Source organism: Anoplolepis gracilipes, chromosome 14 (genome assembly GCF_047496725.1).
Source record: "Anoplolepis gracilipes chromosome 14, ASM4749672v1, whole genome shotgun sequence".
Lineage (NCBI taxonomy): Eukaryota > Metazoa > Arthropoda > Insecta > Hymenoptera > Formicidae > Anoplolepis > Anoplolepis gracilipes.
The window spans coordinates 4674630-4702336 of NC_132983.1; the positions used below are offsets into that span (position 1 = coordinate 4674630).

The following is a 27707-nucleotide window of genomic DNA, read 5'->3' on the forward strand; positions in this document are numbered from 1 at the left end:
TTTATCTTCTATTAAGAAGTTAATGCTTCAATTTTATTCATATTCATTTATTTATTCATTAAGTACAATAGTCCCAAAAAAGTTAACAAGAGTAACAAAAGTATAAAATAAGAAAATGAAAATTGTATAGTATGAAATTTATACATTATGAAATTTATACATTAATTTTTTCTTACAAATATATATCAAAAAAGGATTAGCTTTTTTCACCCGTTGCTACGTGATTTTGTAAAAATACAAATAATAAAAAAAAGCCGTACTTTATTTGCGCATTGCATCATTGTCATGTCCAGTGGTTTCTATTACCAAACCACTATTATCGCAAAGTTTAACTAGATCTGGTATATGATTTTTATTCAAAACCGCAAAATTTTTATTAAGAAGTTCTTTTTTCAAAGAAGATCCTATCATATCAGAGTAGCCAAGTAATTTTGTTCCAACTTGGAGATCATCTAACCATATTGTATTTCCGATATGAAGATGAACCTGCGAATAATTTATTGACATATTTTATTCTTTCCATTGAATATTTTTTACTTGCAATAAATGTAAAAACTTACTTTCCCAATAATATAAGATCTTTGATCGAAATTTGCTGACAACCATTTATGAACTGCTTCGTTAGTAAAGTAATTCCATGTGTATTCTTCATCATGTGGTGCTAAACCAGCTAAAAATATTTCTACAGTATGTGTTCGAAGATTTGATAATTCTTCTGGCATATGCATTAACTTGCATACCTAAAATATAAAAAATGGTTTATAAAAGTTGTTTATAACAAAAAGAATTATAAGAACATGCTTATAAAATATGCTTACAAATCCACATAATTAAATCCTATATTTAACTTTAAATATGATTATTGTAAATTATATCTAGGCCTATTACATATAATATATAGACTATAATTTTTATGAAATATTATTCACTTAAATATTTAATACGCGATTCGAATATAAGTTTATAAAATAATGATCTTACATTAATGCTTTCATGTATAATCCCGCTATCAATGCATTTCACATCTACAAACTTTACTTCAACTTCAGAAATATCTTTATTTTGTCTGATGCACGTAATTCGTACACGTTTAAATGTATCAATGGATTCCTCTAGACCGCAGATATCGCCTACGTTTGTTGAAATACACATTTTCCTGTAATTTATTTTTATTATATTAATAATTTACTTAAAAAATAAATCATAAATAAGGACTCAAAGAATGTACGGAAACGGACAACGTGATAGTTAAAAAAAAATTGAATTATTTAATATCATATATACCTGTTTTCGACATTTTTATAATATTTTTGTATTTTAAATGCAGTTTCCATATACTCTGCGTCAGAAAATTTTATTTTCTTTGATTCATTCGATTGTGGTATGTATTCGATTATTCTTGCAGAGAAATGCGTCGTATTGTGAACATACATCACATTTAATATTACCTTATCATTTCTGTGAGAATGAGATTTTATAAAACATTAAATATATATAAACATAATAAGATAATAAAGAATTATTTACTTCTGTATGTTTGTCATTGGTGCATCGATTTCAGGAAGCGTATAATGCCTGAATATACAACTATTTTTCTCATGGCAGAAGCCAAATGCTTTCACATTATCACATATAGCATATTCCTTTTTATCCTTCTCTAACGTAACTGCTATTCGCTATAATTATATTATGAGAAACTAAGTGACGAATATTAATATTTTGACAATTAACACGCATTTTGTTAACTTACCTCACTATTTTCCAGCAAGTTCGGGGATATCACAACTTTCATCCGTTGCATCATTCTTATTAAACTTATAAATTGTAGATCATTATTTTCATCAATAAGTATAGTAAATTTACAATTTGTAGCATCCTTGAATTTACATAAAAACCATTAATTTTAATAATATATATGCATACATATCCATATATATATATGTGTGTGTGTGTATGTGTGTGCGTGTGTGTGTTTAAATATAAATATTAAATAATATATTAGTATTCAGTAAATTTAAAACAGAAAAAATTTTAGATATTTAATAATTACCTGTGTTAAATTATCTAAAAGTACGGAGAATCTATAATTGAATATATTTTTTAATTTTAATTGTACAGAATGGTGTATCAGCCATTGAATATTAGTTAAATTAAGATCAGATAAAACTGTATCAGTACATATGAGTACTGGATACAAGCCATGTACACATGCTTTCCAACTTTCTTTTAAAGCTACAAAGTACACACAAATTTTTAATTAAAATTTTTATAAGAACTTACTAAAATTATTTTATAAAAATATACTAATTAAATTAATTATTAGTAAACATAATAATAGAATAACATATAACATTCTGAATGTAATAAATATTACTCTTGTACCTCTTATATCAGATGATTTCATCTTTTCATGAATTAGCAAAGTTTTCTTTGTAGAAAGTAAAAAGGCATTTAACTCTTCTGCTTCTTTGGCATTTATACATACTATCATTGTTTTCAACCTAGTATAATCATCCTTTATTATATCTAATAATTAAAAAAAGAAAGAGATTATATTAATAGTTAGAGATATTTTATTTTATATTATAGTTCATCTCACACACACACACACACACAAAACATTAATATAGCCAAACGTTCATACAAGTATCAATCTTACATATAGTTTTCTTACCCAATATTTTTTTGTTTTTATATGTAGACTTTAAAATACACAGTTGTGGACGTACAGATTTAAAAATAACAGCTTCTAGAAATGATGTGATACATATATATGGATTATACATTGCTAGAGATATAAATTTTTTTATCTCAGATGTCCAGATTGTTGCTGATATAATTATCTGTAGTATTGGTCTATTGTCACCTTGTGATTCACGATTTTCGATAATTTTATGTTTTCTGAATAGTTCTCCTATCTATTAAAATGTCTTATTAGTTTTTTCAAAGCAAATAATATAATTCAACTTAATATCTCTCTTACCGTGTCATAATATTTATCCAAAATTACATCAGCATTGTCGAGAACTAAACAAGAAAGTCTATCGAATGATAGTAAATTTCTATTTTCATTTAAAAATCGAGCTAGATATCGCGGTGTGGCTACTAAAATTTGACAACCTCTATATATAGATGCCTAAAAGAAGCAAAAGTGATTAGTTTTCATGCATAATTTTTTTTATAATGAAATGTTTACAATTGTATTTTTGTGAAAACATAAAAATATACTTACTGCTACTGATATAAACGTCTTGCCATTAAATGCTGCTACACATTTTATATTATCAAAAGAACGAAGAAATGACGTGCACAACGAGTGAACATTGATTACTTCAAAAGATGAGGAACACAAAATTAGTGCTAGTGGCCGAGTTGCGCTATGTGATATTTCCTAAAACATATGATATTAATCAAATTTATGAAAAAAGTAACGTGGATGTTATTAATAATATAAACTTAACATATATATATTTGATTCATGTTACGACTTGGTAATACAATTCAGAAAGGCTAAACTCTAACATTCTCAATTATTCTCATATCAAACAAAAGAAATTATTACATTTTGACGTAAAGCTACTAAACCGCAAACAGCCATTACACATCCAATAGTTTTACCACATTGTGATGATCCAATAGCAACAACGTTTAAACCATTATTTATAGCTGGCCATATATAAGACTGAAGCTTTCTTGGTCTTGAAGAGTTGATATGTTTCTTCCAACCCTAAGATAGAGATATTAGAAGATATTTTATATATTATTATGTATTCTGTCTTAGTACACATGATCTTAATTAATTAACTAAAAATACTATTCTACTATTATATACTTATATATTACCTCATGTATTCCTTTAGGATATCTAAGATCTGTAACATCACTCAAAATACCACAGTTCATTGTACTCTGTACGAAAATCTTCTCACTGATAATAAGTAAGAAAAAATATGAAATATAAGAAATATAAATCTCTATAAATTTTATAAAAAGTATTCTTACCTTAGACAGAATTGTTCAGGGGAATAATTAACTCGTGCATGATTAACAACTTGTATTGCATTACTTCTATTTTTTCTGTTATGTAAAAACTTTATATTTATAACATGCTCTTCTATATTTTCCTTAGATTGAGTATGGTTCTCAATGAATTGTAACAAATCTAGATAATAATTATATTATGAGACATTGCATGTTACTTGAATCTTATTAAATATATTTTAATGAATAAATTTTTAATACAAGAATATTAAAAATTAAATATATTTTTAATATAAAAATATTGTAATCCATGCATGTACCTCCTTTCAAATGAACTGCATAATAATTAATAATTAAAGCTTCACTTAAAGATATGATATTAATGTTTTCAATGGTAAGATAAAATTCCCCATATTCTCTACCATTCTTTTCATCCGTGATTAAATGGTCAAAATATATGATTTTAGATTCATACAACAAATCTTTCGCAAATTGAATTGCTTCTTCACTCCAGTTTTGTACAACACTTTAAATAATAAATACTATTTTTGACTAACATTTTACTAAAGAAACATTTTACTAAAGAAACAATATTAAAAATGATAAATCTTACATTGCTGTAGAGCTTGAACCATTGACGTCATTTGAGTCGTTCTTTTTCATGCGAATTGGCAAAATACTGTATACACTGATGGTTTTTGTTAAATATTTTTCAGAGATAAAGTTCTTTGGCACCACATAAAATTTATCTCTAGTTAATTCTATGCTAATACCATGATCTACCAATAGAATATTGTATATCTCATTTTCTTTTTTAATATATGTTATTAAACCTCGGCAGACAAATGATGGTAACTCTATCTCACTTGTACATTTACTACTTTGTATAAGAACTGTCTGTAAATAAATATAATAGAAAAGATAATTTTTCTTATATTAAGTATATAATTCATTTAATTTATGAGATATTAATCATTCAATTAATTATAATTTAAATACAATAAAAAAGTATACATAAAAACTTACATCATCAACTTTAGGATTTTCTGAATTATATTCTGCTTTCAAATAGTCTTCAGTTTTCATGAAACTCAACAATTTTCTTTGGATTCTATCAAGCTTTTCTGCATATTGCTTAATTTCATAAGCTCTTATAATGTATGGATTTCGTATATTCGTTACTTTAATTTCTGTGACTGTAGGAGGAATAACATCTGAAACGAAATATAATATATAGATTTAACATATAGATGGATGATTTTATCCATTGATGATATTTCTTTAAATTGTTAGATATGTATGAATATTACCTTGACAATTGGAAGATTCAACCATTTGTTCTACTCGATGAAGGCCATTATTTTGAAGTAAGGAAGTTGGTGAAGTTTCATAATCCTGTTTGAAAAATTCAAGCATCCTTTTATATTTAGATAATTTTACTGATATGTAATGTTTACTTTTTTTTGTTCTGTTATTTTCTATTATTGATTACATGTCTATCGCTTTACCTTTTGATTATACTCATAGTCAGTTTCTGATTTCTCCACAACGACTGGCATTTTTTTATCAATAATCACTGGCATCTAAAAGATTAGAATTACAAACATCCTTCTTGAGTGTTTCAAGCTTTATTTAAGCTTTCAAGTCTACTAACCTATAAAAGTTAACCTAGAGATAAAGAAGATAACCTATAAAAGTTTATCGTGCAAAGGAACAATGATTCAATCTTTAAAAAAAATATATAATATTTTCTTTTTTTTTCGGAGAAATAACGTTATTGTAAGAAGAACTTAATTTAATATTAAAACAACAATTTGTAAAACTTGAGATTAAGACAGCATGATTTATATGACGCTCTTTGCTATAAGCATGCTACAGACAATACACAATGAGACACGATGATGTAATAGTTTTTATTTCAATGTATGACTTAAATCCGCATACTTCCTTCTCGTACTCAAAATAAAAGCTATTTTGAGAAACAGAAAAAATAGATCTCGACGTAGAATGGCGTGTCCAAAAATAGACTCTTTCAACGGTAGGAAGATGGTGAATGATTGATGAATGAGTTTTCTGATTACGCTCTATCTTCTTCTCTCTTTTGGCCTGTTTACTCCATGCTGCCAGGTTTTACGATCTAGTCTAGAGTCCCCTACTACAAACTTTAGCAAGTACACTCTCCTATTCACAATCAATCAGTCAATAAAATCGCGAGAGACTCCATAATTAATATTTACGATTAATCAATATTTAATACTTTATGTATCAGAAATCAGATGATATCTTTTGATATTCTTATTTTGAGTACATGGATAATATATTAATTAATTTTTGTCTCACACGGTGCGAAACGAAACAATAATCAAATCAAAATAATATATATTACTTGAAAATTACTGTATATTATATATAAATCGTATAAGAACGAATAATTTGCATATTCAGTAAATTATAATAATAATAATAATAATGAAATATTACTAATATGTGTATTCTTTTGTGAATTTAGTAATATATTTTATTGTATATATAAATTCAGTAAATTATAATATAATATAATGAACTATTACTATTATGTATTCTTTTGTGAATTTATTAATATATTCTGTTGTATATATAAAAACGATGATTTGAGCAAACTCTGACTTTTATAAAAAGTATTATTATAAAAAAAAAACAAAAGAAATACCTACAGGATACAGGAGAGAAACAGTGAATCTTAAATACAAATGAAAATGCATTTATTCTCGTACGAAATGAATACAAAAAAAATTACAAGAATTACATGTATATAATACTAAATGCATTCGTCGCCTACTTCGATCTACCAATCGTTCCGCTTACGGTGAATTATTCCGAAAAAATACCGCTTACGCGGTATACTACTACAATCGCGATTTTTATTAAAGAGAATATTGGTTAGTGTAATTATAAATAAAGGTACGACGGAAGAGAGAAAGAGAAAGAATACACGGTACGCCTAAAATATCGTCGCCTTTATCCTGGCCGGTTTGTTTTCGCAATTCTTCAATGTACGACGATAGCTTTCTTGCCAGGGTTCGTTGCGGTCGCCTTTCACAAACGGATACCTGGGTTCCGGGACGCGACGAAGTTGAGGAGCTCGTCGCTGTCTTCACACACGAAAGGCTTGATGTGGTGACACGCCACGTCGTGCCACTTGATGCCGTCGTTGTAAAAGTTGTTCAAGATAGACAGACAAGACTCGTCGTTACCCTGTAAATAAGCGAGGTAATTACAATAAATTTTAGACTGTCTTTGGACAAAGCACAAAGTTAAATTGAAGCGCGAGTAAGTTTTTATTCTTGAAAAGTTGAATATATATAATTTAATTAAAAGAAATAAAAACTAAGTTAACTCAAAAATACATTGTTCAATTTTCTATCTTTTTACCAGAGCGTAATATTTCTAACTTTCGAATCACGAAATAGAGATTCTTATTTAATTAAAAAAAATATATTTATTTTGCACGTCTTAATTGATTATTTATATAAATAAAATAAAGTTTATATAAAATATACCGATTTATTTAAAAAAAATAATATATTTTCTTCTTTTACACAGTATTGTTAAAATAGCAGAAAAGTTTATAAAATAACGTAAATATTAAAAAAAGATATATGGATTTCAATTTTTTTTTAATTCTCTATAAAATATGGAAAAATTAGGTACATACAGTTTCTACGTCTAATTTACAGCGAAGTTGAGAGAGCGAGACGCTGATAAAAATAATTAAAGGTCACATACACATATGAGAGCATAAATCCGAAGATGCCAAAGCACTTTCACTCTCTCCATCTTACAAGAATATAAATCAGAGTTTCACGAGGTCAGCGTCAAACGTGCGCTGCGAAAGCTTGTTAGAGCCGATTGCTCTGTTTGCTCTTAATTATAATTCCTTTTTTTATATTTAAATTTGGAATTTATTTAAATAATCTACTTTCAAAATATATATGCTGAAATATACAAGTCCTCGTTTACGTGAATAAATTACTTGGAATTATATGTGTTACTGTCCAAAAAATTTATTAAAAACATAAAAACTTTGAAAATAAAAAAATATCGCACCTGTGCAGCTTCGCGGTTGTCTGGTTGCGGTTGACCGTATCCTCCGGTGTTGCTCCAGTCTCCAGAGTTACGCTGAGTCGTCGGTCCAATCTTGGCACCAGATCCAGACCAGAACCATCCGTTAATATTTTGGGGCTGAAGGTCTGGTCGGTCACAGCCGTTGAAGTTGCACTTGCGGCCCGACGTCCAAATATATCTCACGTTTCCTAATTAAACGACAGTATCGATGTAACACAAATTGAAGAGTTTATAATTTCATGTAATTAATGTGACTAAAGCGACAAAATATTTGGTAGGAAAAGTTTGAACAAAACGCGAGTTTTTTTATATAAACCCGTGGGAGAAAATAATTAAATTTCTCATTGTCTGAATCAGCAACACGATGTAAACTATAAATTATAACGTTGACGACTTTTTAATCTCTGTAACTTTTAATGTATTGATTATTTCCACCCGGTCATCCACATCAGAAACCTGCGACCGCAACAGAAACTTCTTTTCCTAGATATAAAATTATCCAAAATATAATGAAGGTATCCTCATAAATCTTAAATAAGGATGAAGGAAGCGGATAAATAATCATCATCATTTTCTTAATAATACGGTATATCTTAATCAAATAGCATCCTATTATACGAACAATAACTCAAACAACCTCGTATAAAATATCATATATTTGAATTGCAACTCGATTTATGATTAAAAGAAATTACTAACTGGTATAGCTCTATCGTATAATAATACGTGCTATACAATTTATCTTACAATGAAGGCCGTACTTTATCATTTAATTTTATAAGAAATATTTTTTAAGTAATTCTGTTGAATTTCTGCGAATCTGTGTACGCACCGGATCTGCCTTGGACTGGAGATGAACATCTCCATTCTGAGAATAAATTATTTATATAAAAAAGATTTATATAAATTTGAAAAACCTAGCTTTTTGAAGTCTGTACTTTTAATTTAGCAATATTTCACAAAAAATTAATTAAAATAAATCGCAGCGCACTCTTCGGAAGCATCAATCCACCAGCAGTTCATCGACCTATCAGACCCCTCAAATTAAGTTTCGCCCGACATTTCCTTATTTTATCTTCCTCATTATATTTTCAATCTGTGGTTTTCCGCAACACGCGGAATTGTATTCTCTGTCTAATAATTAAGTAACTCGACAATCTAAGTTTATTGCACGATACTTGTTCATTATTAATTATGACTTAATTAATAATCTGTATTAATTTTCTAGAAATTATTAATATAACTTTCTTTTCTAGATAATTTTATTATTTATAATATAGATAAAGAAAGAAAATTTATTGTGTGTTGTACAATTAAAATTTTTTGTGGGAGTCTGTACTTATGTAAATAATTTGATTGATCACTATCCTGATTGATGAACATTGACAATGAAGATACTCGGAGAAGAAATCAAAATTAATATGGATATATATATAAAGTATAATAATTATTATTGTTTAAAGGGGAACTTAATTAGAATTTGTTACTTGAAAGTTCAAAAGAAAAGAAAGTGTGTAAGATGATATATTAAGTGAAAACATGCGTGTGAAACCTTGGCGAAAACTTCTATTATTATAAAGTTATTACACGAGACTATAGACATATACATAAATTATCATACAAAAAAAATTAGCATAAAATTTTTTAAGCGATAAATGTAAAGAATATTATATTACAAAAGAATCAGCATGGATGGAATTTATCACGCAAAATACTGTATATCTCTTAAAAATGATACAAATTTTTCTTAAAAATATTCAATTACGTTATATTATTTATTAGACCGACTTGTGTGAAATTTCTTTCTCGTCATTAAAGTCCGTAGTTTCTATATTTCAACATTAATCGCGCGAATCAAAATTAACCAATGTTTATAAAGACGATAAGCATTTCGTTATCATCGACGACTAATGAGAATCCAAGCTCGCAAGACAAATCTCGTTGAATTACAAGTATCTATATAAAATCCCTTTCACGTCGGCTCCTTTTTCTTCACACGGGGGCATCAACGGTCAAGTGAAAGTGACCCGCTTAGCCGAGTATATAGGGGTACATGCGCGAGCATCTGTATAGTCACCCGCGAGTCTAAATTGCGACTGAAATTCCTTGCCGAACAGGTTCAAACGGGGTCGTAGAGAAATGACGAAGAGAAATGACGAGCCAAGGCACGAAGCACCTTGGCGTTGCGCCACCGAATCTGCGGACGCGCCACCTAATCTGGCTCGCCTTCGCTACCCCTTCACGAAATCTAATCGCGCAGCAATATTGTGCAACCATTTTTGCCTGCAAATTGACCGAAGAAGATTCCGCTTTTACTTCTCACGCGTTCGAGAGCCTACTTTATTGTATTCGTGGGCTCGACGAAATTGCAGCGAAAATTTCCCCGCGGACAAAGAAGCGCGAAATGAACGTTAATGAGAGTCTATAACGTTCTTGCCTTTCGAATTTTTAATACGGATGCTGAAAAAGTTATAAATGTCGCAGCTAGCGGACTTTGAAAATTTCCAACAAATTATATGATAATTATATTTCACTATGCACACACATTTTGCAAACTGATTAACTCTACATAAATTATACATGGTAATTTTCGTTTTGCAAACAAGAAGTTGAACCATTAAAAAAAAATTACGTAATCAATAGTGTACATACTTTCACACGGAAATTGCGAGAACGTTTCATTAATGTGACATTGACATAGTTTGTATTACGAAATCATCGATCAGATCAGATTATGGTTGATTAATTACTTCCAGAGCTTTATAACTTATCGATCGATTATGAGATTCATCATCTTTACAAATGTATATGTAAAAGAATTAATCAGACAATCACTTTTTTACACTAATAAAAATTTGTCCAGTGACCTTAATGGATTAAAATATGTGCATTAATAGCGATTTATTATTCATTTTCACGAAAGTCTAATTTGCGAAAGGTCATATACTTTCATTTAAGATTCGATAGTTGTTTGTGGTTCGACATTTTGATTAAGAAAGTTTCAAAAGTCATCAGAGAAAATCTGTCACTAAAGCTTGATGCGCAGATAATTGGCTACCGGTTACGTTGCGTCACTCGAATAATCGGTGATTAAATCTACATACCATTTATCAATTTCTTCGATTGTCGAAATCAACGATCAACCATTCACACGAATTAGCCTCTCTTGAATTATTCCCAAGAGATTATATAAGATTATGAATTTTCATAAGACATGTATATACTTATATACACGTATAAACTGGCAAAAAGTAATAAAAATCTCGAGCTTGTCATTACCTCTCGCTATTCTCTGCTTGATGAATTCGTTTTCCTGAGGAGTCTCCAGGGATACGGCATCCATGCAATGACGACGGCAGATGTTGCGAGCATCGAGCCAGTCCACCTCGAGACTTCTGGTCGGCTGATGTTCCCAGCTGAAGAAGTACGAGTGAGAGACCCCTCTGCCATCTCTATACGACGAATGACGGACACCTAAAGAATAGGCACGTTAATGCAATAATATTGTTTATCGCATCTTGTCATCGATTAATGACAGCTTAGTTTGACATATATATATATATATATATATATATATATATATATATATATATATATATTCATCATGTTACTCGTAAAAATTTCTTACATCTCATTGTCAGAGAAATATATACAGGCTTGTTATAAAAATACTGCATGCAAATATTTCAAAGAATTTAAAACTATTGCTAGATAATCTTGTATTATAAAATTGTACGTTTTACAAAAGTTAAATGGAACACATCCCATGTATTGCAATCGTTGGATGGCTAACGTGAATTAATTTACACGAAGCTGCCGTGAGTTACGACACAACGAACGCATTCTAATGAATGAAGCGCACACTTCTCTTCTCGTCTCTCTCCCTTTCTCTCGCTTTTCTAACTCAGGCTTCCCGTTATTTTCAACCTAATTAGCCATGCAACTATTAACTAAGGAGGGAAAAGATTACGAAATGTCACTGGAGATACTTACGATTCGCGCAGCTTCGCGGATCGGGCAAGGCTAAACGGCGCTGGGCATTCACGGCGACGATGCCGACGAGGAGCAAGCAGATGGCCCTCATACTCCCGGACCTTGCAAAGAGAAGGAGACCGGTCGTTTATAAGTCAATTTCGCAATACATCTCATGAAATCTTTACACAATATATTGACAAACTTATGTATGTATAAATATATCCAAAATCATTTAGAGTTCTGAAAGTGAGTGCCAAAAAAAAAATTCCCAAATTATATTCAGTGAATATATATACATAAGTATTTGTTTTGTAAAATATTGCACTTGTTAAGCCTTGTGAAATATTTGCATTAATGCAAATATGTTGTCGCAATTTGACTAAATTATAACGCACTATATAGGATCTCTAAATATAAGTATTTCAAACCTGAATTTTGTGATTTTTAGATAAGCGTTAAAGCACGATATTGCAATTTTGTGTAATATATGTCGCGAAAAAATCGCGATACAACATACACACGTGTATGTATGTATATGTATAATTAACTCAACGCGAACGAGAACCATCGCGATTACTATTGCAATCGTTCTGGAAAATAAGAAAATTACGCACTTTTGACGTATCATGAAAATTACACGTTTTTACACTCTCTATTTCCTATTATAATTTAGTTCCATTTATTAGAAAATGTGATGAAAGTTGAATTGATAATATTGAGAAAAATGCAAATGCTCGATAATTAACATAATAATGAACTGTTTATTTATATTTGATTTATTATATTCTATATTATTCTGTATTGATTAATGCGTGAAGTATTACCTAGGATTTAAATAATCTTGCTGTACATGCCCTTGGCTATTTCAAGTAATTTATTTATTTAATTTATTTATTTATTTAATTTTGTTTATTTAAAAATATTATGAAAGTATAGCAGTATATATATGCAAACCTATTAGAAAGTTCCGACAATGGTAGTTTTACCGCGTATTCATGTCTTTATGCAAATAGTTATTACGTAAATTCAGAGCACTCGACAGAGACAAACAATGTGTCATAGATTAGAATAAAATAGTATCATGGAATTTGTAAGAAAGTCGGTAATTCTTTCGGGAAATGGGAACGCTGAACATTTGCCAACGCTATTGAATATGTGTCCAGCAGTTCGAGGTTACGGGGTTACAAGGCTTTTATGATGCCCGTATGTGTGCTAAATTTGCGCAACGCAATCCTATAATCATTAAAATTTTTGACACAATTCCTGCAAATTTAATATAACGTTTTGTAGTTTTTTCTTAATCATATTTAATATATATATATATATATATATATATAATATCTCATGATTTATTTTAAAAGATAAAACTTATAATTAGATGGCATTAAAATTAAAAATTTTAAATTAAAATACATTTTTCAAAATATTTTTAGAAAAAGATCTATTCTTGATGAAATTCATTAAGAACAGTTCTCGTTGTCATTTTATTCAAAATTAATACAATAATTAATAAACTGTTATTAAAATAAAAGTTTTTCTTATACATCATTGTTAAAGTAATGTCCAATTTTTTTGCATAATACTATTTCACAAACAATATGAGGAGAAAATTATTATATGATATATTTAGAATATCTTTTTTTCGCAAATTGCATTTAATTTGTATTATTACTAAAGTGTTTTCCAGCCGCTTTTTACGTTAATCAATTATTAGAAAAAAAATTTTATATTATAACTATTAGAAATTCTGTTTTCTCTTGTAAAACAATCGCCTTATAATTGTCGTCTACGTCACGATTAATCAATGTTCTAGCTCGATTCGATTAAAGTAAACGGCGAATCGAATTATAACTTCCGGATTGATTTCGCACGACACGTAAACGTTGGCGCTTCGTGATGGTTTTACTAATGACTGTCATTCGTCGTCAGGACAAATACGAAGCGAACCACTTTCTAGAAAATCAAATGACACGACAAACTCATTGCAAAACGCATCTATAAGGCAACCAAGTAAAAGCGATTCTATTATCTCTTAAATCATCGTTCCAATTAATTGCCACTATACCTTTAGCTCAGAAAGCAATACTTTGCACTATTGTAAAAGCCATCAAAGAAAGATAAATTGTTTTCTTACCATCTTTCAATATAATTGCAACCCGAATTCACACAAGCTGATAAATACTTTCAAGAAATTATTCAAAGAACAAAACTTTCACATCAACGTTCAAATTAAATAAAATTAGAAGACATGATTAATATTTAACCGCGGTATAAAACTAAATTATTGTAATGAACGATTCTTGTAAGAGATAGTTGCAGGTGATATTTGTTTTATTCACAATGAAAACGGCTTAGCTACAAGGGAAAATAAATTTTCAAATAATCATGGATAGAAAGTAATTAAAAATTTAACACATAACAATTTATATGAAGAGAATAGATTATTTATCGTTGAATTATTTATTACCTATTATCTAGTTTGACAAACTTGTAGATCTAAATACACGATACACGACGAGTAGAATTATGAATTTGCTAATATCTGATGTAGTCATTGCAGCATTCATATTCATCAGTCATCGTACATAAAAGACTCGCGACTATAATACACTCCTCTTTTTTTAGAAACAATGATCTATGATGGTTCGACTCGAAGGTCTATATGTATATACATGTGTATGTGTGTGTGTAGTGTTTTTGCATGATAATAATCATTAATATTTATACCACTGAGTTCTTTCTTGACTCTGACAACGAGCATGAGAATATCTGGTTTTAGCCGTGAAAAATTAAGAACGTAAGAATTTTGACGTATTGAAACAATACAACCAAATCCCAGAGTTTATGATTTGGTGTAAGAAAAAAGTTGGCTCAACAAGAACATTGTGTCGCTATATCTGATTTATTCTTCCACAGTAGAACAGTTGTTTGACCATTATTTCACGCGTGCCCGCCAATTAGAATGGAAGTGTAAGTGTTAATACAATGTTAATAACGTACCATGAGATATGATAGCGCGATGTGATACCTGTTAAATGTGTACCGCGTGAAATGGAGTGTTCAGATCGAAAGTTGATAGCTCGTTGCTAGAATAGAGGTTGATGGGTTATGAGAGCGGTAATATGTATTAGCGAGATAAAACATCGTGTGTTTAATCGTCGATTCTAATGAATGAGACCAGAGAAAGGGTATAAAATGAATAAATTCATGCGTCGAATAAATTTAAGATTGTTGACGTCTCTGTGTGTTTCACGTAACTGTGTGTTTTACAATAGAGATTTTGTTATATTATTTTAACTCCATTTCACTTTCAAAACGTTCACATTGGAACAGTTTTCTCTTTTATAGAGAATTAAATTAATATTGAAAAAAAAAAACTTATATCAATACTTGAGAAAATATATATTTAATATTTAATGTAGGATATCATAATTTAAAAAATATCTGCTACTTACATATTAATTTAGTCCTTTCTTTCTTTCGTTTTTAGCAGATTATAATCGTATTTATTTTTTTAGATATTTTTTTAAATACATGCTTTCAACTAGAGGAACAAAAAATATGAACACTCGTCAATGTATAATGCTTTTGCTATAAGATATGAAACGTAATAGAAAAAAGGGTTAACGATGAGTTAATAATATATTATTAGATTCCTCTTTTCTAGATGTCAATTCAATTTTCTCAGTACGAGAAGTGCTATGCGGACATACATGTACATTAACATACTCAACAATCATCGAGTGAGCTCAACTAGTATTCCCATTTTTTTGTCGGTGTTACAAAACTTGTCGCCGACAAATTACATCATTCTCGAACTCTTCACCTGGTGATCTTACATCAACGTTTCATTCTTGAGATTGTTTCGGTACTTCAACCGAGACGACATATTTAGAGAAGATCATAGATGAAAGATAAAAGAGGAAGAAAGAGAGAAAGAGAAAGAGGAGCATTCCACGTCTTGAGCTTATTCAAATATGATCGCAGTAAACGGATGTCACGGATTTGGTTATTATCGAGTCTATAGTTGTGTAAAATCCCTTGCGAAAGAACATGCACAAGATCTTAGTAATATGTCTTCACCTACGTAATTTTCCTCTTTGAAACGCGTCTTCTTTCGTACGCAATGCGGTTATTTTTTTTATTCGTATAATAGAGCTTTAATGCACTTATAATATTCCGGTCAAACAGTATAATATATTCATTTACAAAGTAATTTATTTTACATCGCGCAATACTAGAATCACAATAATAGAATCAGTTGAAATTAAAATCAGATATAAAAATGAGAGATAATTGCTGGTAAACAATTATTAGGCAATTATGTTTAAATATGTTGAGCATGTTAATATTATATATATTCTTTATAGCACTTCTCGTATTGAGAAAATTTAATTGATATCTAGAAAAAATAGAGACTTAATAATATATCATTAAAACATCATTAATCCTTTCACCTGATGTATTATATAATATAATAAAATAATACAATGCTTGGCAAGAAAATAATAAAAATTATATTAAATAGCAGCGAAGATGGTGAGATTAGTGCGTATTATTAAAAAACATTACCCTCCCGATAAAATAAATTATACTCAAATATTGATTTAAAACTAGTAGATATAGAGAAGAAGAATATTATTTATAATTCATTGTATGTTGTTTATAAATATAAACATATGAGAATGGAAGATGAATCGCGTAATTCGTACGTTTAAATAATAATCCATGGGTGTGCGTGAAGTACGGTTGGAAAAGAAAAGATCAGTCAATAGGATTCAGAGTCGGAGTCCAGTGACCTCGTAACCACTGGATTCTTTACGGTTCGCGTCGATCGTTGGGAAAATGCCAACGTTATTTTTTTTTTTTTTTTTTCCGCGTAAGGAATAATTCCTGATAAGCAAAGATTTTTATCTCCCCCCTCTGAAAATTGTATGTAATGCAATGTAGAATAATAGAAAGAGAATAATAATTCGCGAGCTCTTCTTTTTTATAGAGTTAATAATGCTACCGTCAATAGCTTCTAACTGCAATTTCTCTCACGTACTTTATCGTTTCTCATCCTATTCAGACGCGGAAGCGCTAACGTTACAATGTATCGCTATTATAATATATGATGCAATGGCAGTAATTAATGTAATGCAAACGTAGACGCTAATTCGTTATAGCGCACCATTATATTGCTTTTCACAAATTAAGAGAGAGATATGATATTTCACTGTTTCTTAAAAGGCAGGACATTACATAATGATACATAATTATACATAATTAAGAAGGAACTAGACGGATAATCTATAATAATGCATTTCAAGATGTATGAATTTGACATTGCGCAAAGCATTTTTAGTCTTTTAATTCAAAATTAATTATTTATTAAGTAGCTGATCCATCCAGTTCCTTCTTAAATCATCATCACATCTTTACATGGAATATAACCACGTTGACAGACTACAATTAACTCTCATTGAAAGTTGCTTAATATTACTCTTTTGGAAATTTTGAGGAACAAATTACATCTTTTCATTCAAATTAAATCTTTTCTCGAGAATCTTTTCACTTTTTTTTTTCGAGAAACAGAGAAATCCGTTTCAAAATTTTAAGTAAAGCCTATTTTAAATTATGAATCTAAAAATTTCTTATCAATATAATAGTATAGTAATAATATTAAGAAATTAATTTTTTCCCAACTTTTTATTTGTAGCTAAAAACTGAAACTAGTAGAAATTAAAAATACTACAATATTCATTCTAGGCATATATATGTATAATAAAGATAAATATAATAAATAATTATATAAAATTATAAATTTAATAAATCTTAATAAACAATAAATAAAATAGATATAATTATGACTTTTTCTTGGATGCGAACAAATAGAGTTAGTAGTTGGTAGACGACATCGGTATGCGTTATTCACGATCTGTGAGAAGATAATAAGATGTTCGCGGTATCTTTAGAAACGAGACATTCACAACCAGTGAAACTTGATGTGATGATTTTGCAATGTGTCTTTTTTATCTAATTTTTATCAGGCAACTGACTTTCCTCGAATCACGGTTGCCAGTCTCAGCGAGGGGCTGCGACTTTCTAAACCATTCGTGACACTCGCGTCACGAAGTGGCGGTCTCGAATGAGCATCACCATCGAAGATATATTTCATTAGACCTCTTAGATTTTTGCTTAGAGTGTTGCCGCGTGATAATTGGGAAAACATTTTAAAATAGCACAATTCTTCGTTATTTCTTTTTAAAAATCAAATAGATAGAATATGTCACCTGAAATGTACGGGAGCAATATAATATACAAATTCATTATAGAATAGCTATATGCTATCATTATATAAATGTTGTTCAATTCGGAAATAATATTTATCATTCTAGATATCAGGCAATTTTTATTGTTGTAAGAGTATTTGTATCATTGAATTTGCTTGTTTTATATTCAAAATTATTACATCTACTTATATTATTTTATCATATTTAAATAAACGAATAATCTTTATTTGTTTGGAAACATGAAATTGTATGTTCGCGAATTATATATTTTGTAAATACTTTCACGAATTGCAGCCATTTTTTTACAATACTATTGCTTTTGAAGTAGATGTAAAACTTCAACGAAAAAAAATTTTCTAAAAATCTGCAATCTATTTCAGATCTTTAATTCTTTTAAAATTGAATAGCAACTTAAAATGATTACTTTAAGCTTTTTTACACGTTGCATTTTTTATTATATGTCGCAGTGTGATAATCGATGTCTAGTCTGAAGATAAAAGCAGCAAGTATTTACATGCCAAAAAGTTGTATTAAACATTCAAGATGTTATTTCATATTATGATTATTTTCCGTGAAACAGAATTATGTGAAGCGCAAAGATTAAAAGTCCCGGAACATGATGACATTTTAATGACAACCAAAAAAATCGAGCCTTTTCGATGCAAATTTTCGGGATAAAGTGCAGGATAAAATTTATAGTTTTTATTAATAAGTTCGAGGAACGCTGAATTAATGGGAATTTTTTTCAACGAATGCAAACGAGTGATGTCAAAGTCCGTCGAAATCGAATCGGAACTCCGGAATTAAGATGGTTATCGGTTACTCTTTCACCCGATGCATATTAATGCTAAATTTAAACATGCACGTAAATTACCCAATATAAAATTAAGACATTACATAATCGATGATGTAGTATAAAATTATATCTGAAGGATATATAATATAGGAAATTCTGAAATGACGAATATATTACGACCTGTAATTAAATTTGCATATCATATATTACACGTGATATGGAGGAAGCTAAAAATATCAAGATAACTGATAAAACTGATAAAATTACTGAAGATAACAATATCAATATTCTGTCAGTAAAGTTATAGCTTTTAAAGAAAATATGATAAGAGATATAAAAAGCCACATGGTTATCTCGAGGAGCAAAAGCCGCGCTTTGTTCTCATCGGTCAGTTCGATATGGCACAGTAATAGAAAGGAAAGTTGTTCCAGAATCGACTCATTAGTCCGGTTATCTCCTTTCGTCGCGAGGACACGTGCATCGCCCGAGGGTTTTCGCGGTGAAAAAGAAGAACATCGTCGCCCAGAGTATGATCTTGAAGTTTGGTACCGTTATGAACCACCGGATACATGCTCCCTAGCGGCTTTTCGTTTCTCTCGGGGAGAAATTGCTATTTTACTAATTAAGACACGTGCTCTTTTTGCGAGTTTCACGATGGAATCTGTATATCTTTCGATATCCTTTTGTATCGTATCATTATTTTATATGCTATCCTATTTGATTATTTTATTCTATAATATTTTATCATTTTTGTCGCTTTACAAAAGGTGAATTAAAGACAATTTTTAGACTATTTTAATATATTTATATCTTTTAAAACAGTTTATTTGTCAAAGTTTTTAACTCAACTCAAGTCTCAACCTCAAGGAATCTTTATGCATATTGATGCGTTATTTAAATATATTCTACATATATTTACCGTTTAATTAGATGTTTCGGATTATCTAATTTTATCTGTTATGGAACTACCTGCTTCTTGCATCACAGTCTTTAATTATAACACTCAAGTATACCATAATGTCTTGCATTTTGCAGGTATGCGTTAGACCTGTGTGATGCACACTTTCTAGTATAAAAAGTATCAAGTATACCACATGGCAACTATTTTTCGGTGTTGTCTCGATATGATTTACATAAATGTAAAACGATCTCTTATTATGAGAATAATAAAATTGCATAATATATAATATTATGAGAATAGAATTTTATTAATACATAATATACTGGAACTTATTAATAATTAATGCCACACGTGTTGCTTTAGGAGATATTTTTCATTCGTCAATTTTATATCGTTATTAAAAAAAAATTTTTGTGTCATCTTTCAAAATATCTTTTACTTTTGCCTTATCATAGAAATTTTTTTATCATATCATATTAATGACTACTTACATTTTTGCGTAGGACACGCTTGTAAGCGATAACCTGGGAAAGTGTGCTTTTATTATTTTTATTATTTTTATAATCGTTATATTAGAAAAACAATGCAAGTTATTCGACATGTTTGGTTAACATTTGTGGTTTGCGGTAAACTGGAAGTACGTCGCGGTCAAAGTGACGGAGATTAATAATACTCGGCGTTGAAAGCAGATGCTTTGACCGTTTACTTTATTCATTGTCAGTGCTTCTCTTACAGAGGTATCGATATCTTAACGGACCGTACCCTTGTAATTTAAACGTGAGCAGTAACCGCGCTCAATTTGCTTTATACATACTAGTTACGTTATAACAAGCCGCAATGTAATAATCTATCTGCTACTTACATGGCAGTTGTTAAAATAATCATAATGATTATTCAATTATGGAGAAACATTTTGTGATCCAAGCAGCACAGCATATATGAATTTGCAGTAGGGCACAGAATTTTCCACTGACAAAGTGGAAAATAATTATAGAGGAAAGACAAAAATATTATTTTCCTTTTCTCTATATCAATCATGTTAGAATCTTAGAACGTAAAATCTTGCTAACATAAACTAACAAAAAGATTTAAAATTTCGAATTGTTGATGATAATAAAATTTTATTATCATATCCTACTTTTCACGATAAAATTATATATAATTTCCACTTGGGACGGATTAAAAACATTATGGATGATTGAATTTCTTATTGAAATCCCGGATGGGAGGTTCGTACGCTAATTCGCTACCTAAAAATATACATCGCGTAGAGTTTCAAGTTTACAATGATTTCTTCTACTTTGACAAGTAGTCGACAAGTACGACAATCGCGGTAAAGTCAAAATTGTCGTGCCGTCGTGACACCTGTCCGACCTGGGCTTTCCAGGTATTTGTGAGACGCGGCCGTCGTCGCGCCATTCACGCAAACAGGAACGAGAATGAGAATGAGTATGAGAATGAGAACCGTAGGTGTAGGATAACGACATTCGCTAAATAGTGAATGTGTGCATGCCTCTACACATACATGTGCGTACGTGGATGTGTGTGTGCGTGCGTGTGCGGACCACATCGCGTCGTAACCGTTAGCTGGCCGGCTTTACGTCCAGCCGGCTCTCTTCCAGGAGTCTCTTACAGTTTGTCCGAGGTGGACTTTTGTTAACGGCAATGTTGGTACCGTCGACGTATCCCGCGTCTACTACGAACCGTGTCTGGATTCTGGGGAATCCAGACACGGCAAAAACGAGACGAATCAAGTCTATAAAAAAAAAGAATCTACTTAGTGTTAATGACTCCCTGTCGTCTGAGCGCTATCTGGCATTTGCTACTTGATGCTTAAATAAAAATGCGCTCGTGAGTCATATCGGGAATCTAAAGGCAAGAGATAGCAATCTCGAGTTTCGATTCTTAATTATGCCGAATCAATTGGCTAATGTTAATCTTTCTCAATTTTCACCTTTCTTCCTCTTGATGAAAGGTATAACGCAAAAAAAAAAAAAAAAAAAAAAAAAAAAAAAAATTACTTCCACTACAATTGCGTAGAATAACTTTTGGCATATTTCTATTTGATATAACTTATTCTTTTTAATCCTCGAGTTCACCGTTATCTTTAACTTTCTATAATATTTCAATTTTATTTCAAATTATTATTATTATTCAAATAATACAAAAAAGCGTTTACAAATGCGCGAGAGTCTTTGATGATAATTACTTTGTGCTACCTACTTCACACAGAAAGGATATTAATCTCTTTTCCTTTGCTTTGTTTTGGACGATGCAGATCTTTTTAAAAGGAGATTGTCAACCTTTTATTTTTACCCACATAGTGTTGAAATCCCGCGATAACGTAAAGTGTACAATCGTGTACGTTTTCTACATATCGCTTACAATTAGTACAAGAAGGTAAATCGCAATTATTTGAAAAGCGCGAAATTTCACTAAAAAAAACACGACGATATATTTTTCCATTCACTCGTCATATGTTAGAACTTGCTACAAAAGACAAACATATTTCTTTTAACTACTTTACAACACATTAAATGCTTATACAAATCAGGGGAAATCTCTTTCATACATCTAGGCGAAAAGAAAAACATAGGGAAGAGCGACAAATGACGCGAGTGAAAGGAAGTTTCAAAGGTGATGGATCATTAGGGAAATACTTAAAAAATTACATAAATAACGTATTTAACATTTTGTGCGTACAATGAAACAAATTAAGAGTATAAAAGTATCTGTACGTACATGCAGACGCGTGTAATCCGCATGTTTACGTAATAGCGCAATTTTATTTGAGGATACCACGCGAGTAAAAAAAAAGATAAAATCAGGAAACTCTCTTAATACAAAATGAAATATGTTTCGAAATAATTATTAAGAGCCTAGTGAGAGGTAATGTACACGTTTTTTCATAAGTTGACCTAAACATAAACGACCGTTCTGGCATTTCTCTCGATTTCGCAAAATAATTTTAATTAGTCAAAGAATTTAAATATTCAGCTATTGGTTCGTAAAATAAAAACTAGTTAATGTCAACAAATTAATTTGAAGCTGAGAGATAGTAAAAATAGTTTTATAGCGTAATTGGTATAATTAAGGTATGTAAAGATATAAAGAGAGAAACTTTACGATGCTATGGTTTGTTATTAGTATTTCATTGATAATTGAAATAGATCATTGGGTCCCGTGAAATTTCGAGAAAGTTTTTCATCAATTTTATTGCATAAAAAATTCAATTTTTATTTTAAGATTTTTATTATAATAGCAATTATTTTCCTCTATCAAGTTTATTTCTTTTCTACTTATTAATTTATTTTTATTAATATTAAAATTAATTGATATTTCAATTAATCTGCAATGTTATTAAAATAAACATTTTATTGTACAGATATATTTAGATGCTCTCTCTTTTTAACGTCCAAAGATAATCCATCGTTTGTAAAAAATTGATAAATATCGTTTTACTCGAATGGCTCTTTGACGTTTGAAATTAGCGAGAAAGCATATGGAACAGAACAAAGCTAATCGAAATAAGGACACGCTACTGAAGATGAGGGACTGGCAGATTCGAAGGTACATACTTTCGAAACGCGGCCACATCAAGATGATGAAAAGATCGTTCAATCAATAATGCATTGACGTGATTCGAATGACGTGATACGAATCATTCATTTCGTACAATTAACTTGCGAAAGTTTGGCAAATCATTTTTACAACAACATTAATTATAAAATAAATATAAAACGGTTGTGTAGATACGCATATTTAGAAGTATCTGATATTAATTTTAACGACAAGTATCTTGCTCGATATATATTTTTAATTAAAAAGTCAAAGTATCAATAGCTCTTTGCTATATTATAAGCAATTGAGAAATAAGTTTTTATTAAAAATTTAGCTTATTCATGTGTGAATCCAATATTAAATATGAAATACTTATCGTTATCGATGCATCAGATTTTGGATTTATAGCGACATTGTTATTATTTCAAATGTATCCATCTAACATATGTAAATTGACATGTTTCTGCAATAATCTTAGTGTTACAAAAATTGTCCACGTGCTATCAGACGGTAAATGGGGTAGATCCGTTACTTACAACTCTAGATGCGGTACCTTGCATATAAACTTTCACGAACGACCGTTTACTTATCTCGTTACTAAATCGAAGACCTCGTATAAGATAGACTTATGTGAGAATATTAATCTTGAATCTCGATACACGCTGCTATTTGTTTAGAGCTGACACGGATTATAAACAGTAAGAGGAGGATTAAAAAAATTCTGCAAATAATTTCGAAGAGTTCAAGCAAAAAATAGGAGACATTCTACACTTTTCTAAAGAGAATTTATACTTAAAATCATGTTTAAAAATCTAGCGTGAAATAAACTTTTTTGTTAAATTAGGTTAAAGAGTAACTGGGACAGATTTGTCTAATTTACTCTTTTTTATGTGAATATCACATTTCTAATTGCATACTTTCTTCGTTAAAAAGACCTTGTCATCTCTGTCGATATGAAAATTAATATCGTCCATCTTTCTACCTATTATTAACATAATTACGAGATACACTAGACATGTTTTCACTACATAAAAGTTAATAACAAACGACATACTAATTACAACTTTTAGTTCTGAGAAAATAGCACTTTTTCGAGAATTTTATTTTAAAATAGTTACATAATGATTTAATATTAAGTGTCAAAAAAAATAACAAAATCTTAAAGTTTTTTGCAAAAAAGGTATATCAAACATTAAAAAATCGGTCAGTCAAATCAATGTCAACGATTTTGATACATCCTGCATCAGAATAAATCAAGCATTTTCACGCGAGTTTCTTGTACAGTTTTAGTGTAAAAATTGAAAAGTTTGCTGATTTTAATCAATAATTTGTCGGATACAGCGAGCATGACTTTGAAATTGAAATGCAACATCCTGTCATCACCTCGTATGAAACGAGAATTGAGTAACACGCGTGTTAGAGCTAAGATGTAACTTTCAACGCGTTAACTAAACAAAAGCTCGTAAATCGTTGGCGCAACATTATTACATTACATTCTCATGCAACATACTATTTCTCTTAACGTATTGTACCTCCGTCCGAAATGAAGAAAACTCTAAGACAGAAATTTCCCGAACTTATATAAACGATTATGTCATATCTTTGGCAAGTTAGAGTTTGCATCAGTATCATACAGATCGTTTCCTAATCTATACAATGCTTGTCATTTTCCGAATATTTATAGATAAATGTCAAAATTTTCGATAGAGATATATAAATTTTTTTTTAATTAAAAATGTTTCATCAATTAGAAATTAAACATTGAGAAAAAGGAGGAAACTATTTAACTAGATATTTTTAAATATCTAGTTAAATTTTTTATTTCAAGATTATATTTATAGACTTATTTCATTCTTGCTCTGAAATCTTGAAATAAAAATTATTTAAAAATCTCTAGTTAAAAAATTACTTCTCCTCTTAAGACATCTATATCATCAAGCAGCATTGAAAATTAAATTTATAATCCTCGAATAAGATATTTTACTTACTGAAAAAGCAGCGGTCCTTGAGGATGCTGTGAAATTTGGAAGATAGTCCTCTTCTTTCTAACTGCTGCTTTTTCCTTGCTCGGATTTAGCTAGGGACGAGAGCTACTTCAGTACCAAATGAATAGTTGGACGACGATAAGAGGAATCAAGGGCCGAGAGTGCGTAGCGCAAGATCCGATGAATCGGAAATACGGGAAAGGAATGAACTGGCGGACGGTCGTGATGAGCCGGTATATAGTCGGCCCACATTCCCTAGTGGTACGAGTAACCTAAATTCCTCCCACCAGAACGGGGCATCATCCTCATCAGGTAGACGCTGGGTCCTCCACAGGTGGGGTACGAACCCCACCTGTTCGTCAACGTCGCAGTTGTACTTGTACATACCGGTTCATAAAGCGATAGCATTATCGTCCACCTTTTCGTCCTCTTCGTCTTTGCCCCACCAAGCGAGATTGATCGACGGTCATCGTCGTTTCGAAAATCTCCCGGTGGTATGATCTTCGAGAGCGCAATCCGTTGTATCCTGCAGTGAGAGAAAGAAACCTCATTGAATGAGCGTAACTGGTAGTCGCCCTGATTCGAGTAAATGTCAAGTTACGCAACCATATTTTATCAATGCAATCGCGTTAATAATCGTAATCAAATGGATTAATTATTTTTTTTTTTTTTTTGCATTAATTATGTAATGACGTTGAATCGGCTCATTTAAATAAGAGCAGCCGCCAGTTTTGTTTATTAGAACGAATTTCATCAATCTTTCATCTAAATGGCAACATTAACATTTTGAAATCTGGACATCATGAGAAATTTAGACATCCGTTTCTCGAGTATCTGTTATGCAATTATCGGACCGAAAAATCTTGAAAACATAGTATCGAGCGTGAAAAAGTGTAGTCGCTAGTTTATATTACAATAATATTTAAAAAAGAAGTGTGTGTAAATATAATTTCCTCGAATATCTTTTTATTTACGGAAAAAATCACGGTTAATTTGTTTGTTTGTTATGTTATAAAATTTATACTTTATGAATACTTATTAATATTTAAATTATTTAATAATTTATTTATTTCATTCAGAATAAACAGTTGTTTAAAAAAAAAATTTTTAAAAAGAAGATTTCAACAAAAGGAATCTGTCTTGTTTTAAACATATTTGATCTTTTATTTTGTTACAGTATATTTTTATTGTAGCGAATGATGATTATTAACTTGCTAATGAATAATTTGAAAGGCCATGCCTCGTGACACCAAAACTACTTACGGCCGGGACTATAAAACGGCGTAATGACTATGCAAGCATTTAGTATAGTCAAGATGACAATTCCTCAGGAAATATCTTTCCGATCATAACATACGACTGTTTTGAAAGAGCGGCTGCGAGATATCTTCTCGCTTCTTCTTCTTTTTTTTACGATCATAGAGTAGCATCGACTTCTAAAGTGATACTTGCCATATTTGATGTGACATTTGCCACAGCTGTATCTGTGTAACAAAATTATCGTCTAATGAGACTTATAACATTTAAAAATATGAAAAGTAAAATGTAAGTAACGTGCAACAAATATTATCTCAAAATGTATTTAATTTTTGTTCTAAATAAAAATATAACAAACAATAGATAAATTTGTCAGCAATATTAATGAAAATAATAATAAATAATAACATCTTTGAACGATTTATTTGGCAAGTATCGACCATTTAATTCTAATTGAAACAACAAAGTTTATCAAGATCCGATTGCACGGATAATAGAAATAAATTTCATCATCTATTAACTTTGAGTTTAGTTAATTAATTATCGATGTTAGACTACCTTTTATACAAAGACTATTGGATGAATATAATTTCCTCGAACATCTTTTTATTTACGGAAAAAATCACGGTTAATTTGTTTGTTTGTTATGTTAAAAAATTTTATACTTTATGAATACTTATTAATATTTAAATTATTTAATAATTTATTTATTTCATTCAAAGCTCGAAGATATTAATTCAATATTTCTTTATGTTAGAAAGGTATAGAGTGCGACTTCTTCACAATTCTTGTGAAGATTACTTTCAAAACACATATTTCACGTCGCAATTAGTTGTAATGCATGATAAGGCGTAACAATTTGAAAACTTTAA

At 30.1% G+C, this 27707-nt stretch overlaps 2 protein-coding genes across 5 annotated transcripts; both read right to left on the minus strand.

The window, feature by feature from the left end:
• Positions 1–31: 31 nt before the first annotated feature.
• Positions 32–6126, minus strand: LOC140673343 (putative ATP-dependent RNA helicase TDRD12). 4 transcript variants are annotated; one of them, XM_072906240.1, is made up of 21 exons: positions 5926–6125; positions 5636–5669; positions 5490–5564; positions 5292–5376; positions 5008–5195; positions 4595–4878; positions 4302–4507; positions 4003–4162; positions 3844–3928; positions 3563–3727; positions 3233–3391; positions 2984–3136; positions 2675–2918; positions 2383–2526; positions 2051–2232; positions 1751–1876; positions 1528–1676; positions 1285–1458; positions 982–1156; positions 561–740; positions 32–486 (listed from the first exon to the last, which is right to left on the minus strand). In XM_072906240.1, exons 3-21 carry the CDS (start codon positions 5562–5564, stop codon positions 262–264), a joined length of 3159 nt encoding a protein of 1052 aa, XP_072762341.1. In that variant the 5' UTR covers positions 5636–5669; positions 5926–6125; the 3' UTR covers positions 32–261. The 4 variants fall into 4 exon arrangements, with proteins under 4 accessions (XP_072762341.1, XP_072762342.1, XP_072762340.1 ...); XM_072906241.1 differs by lacking the exon at positions 5636–5669 and having other exon boundaries at positions 5926–6126; XM_072906239.1 differs by lacking the exon at positions 5636–5669 and having other exon boundaries at positions 5490–5635.
• A 579-nt stretch (positions 6127–6705) lies between these two features.
• On the minus strand, positions 6706–25803 carry LOC140673051 (C-type lectin 5). Its single transcript, XM_072905641.1, has 5 exons — positions 25582–25803; positions 12079–12179; positions 11365–11559; positions 8068–8273; positions 6706–7215 (listed from the first exon to the last, which is right to left on the minus strand). The coding sequence occupies exons 2-5, from the start codon at positions 12167–12169 to the stop codon at positions 7057–7059; spliced, it is 651 nt and encodes a 216-aa protein (XP_072761742.1). The 5' UTR covers positions 12170–12179; positions 25582–25803; the 3' UTR covers positions 6706–7056.
• Positions 25804–27707: the final 1904 nt, after the last annotated feature.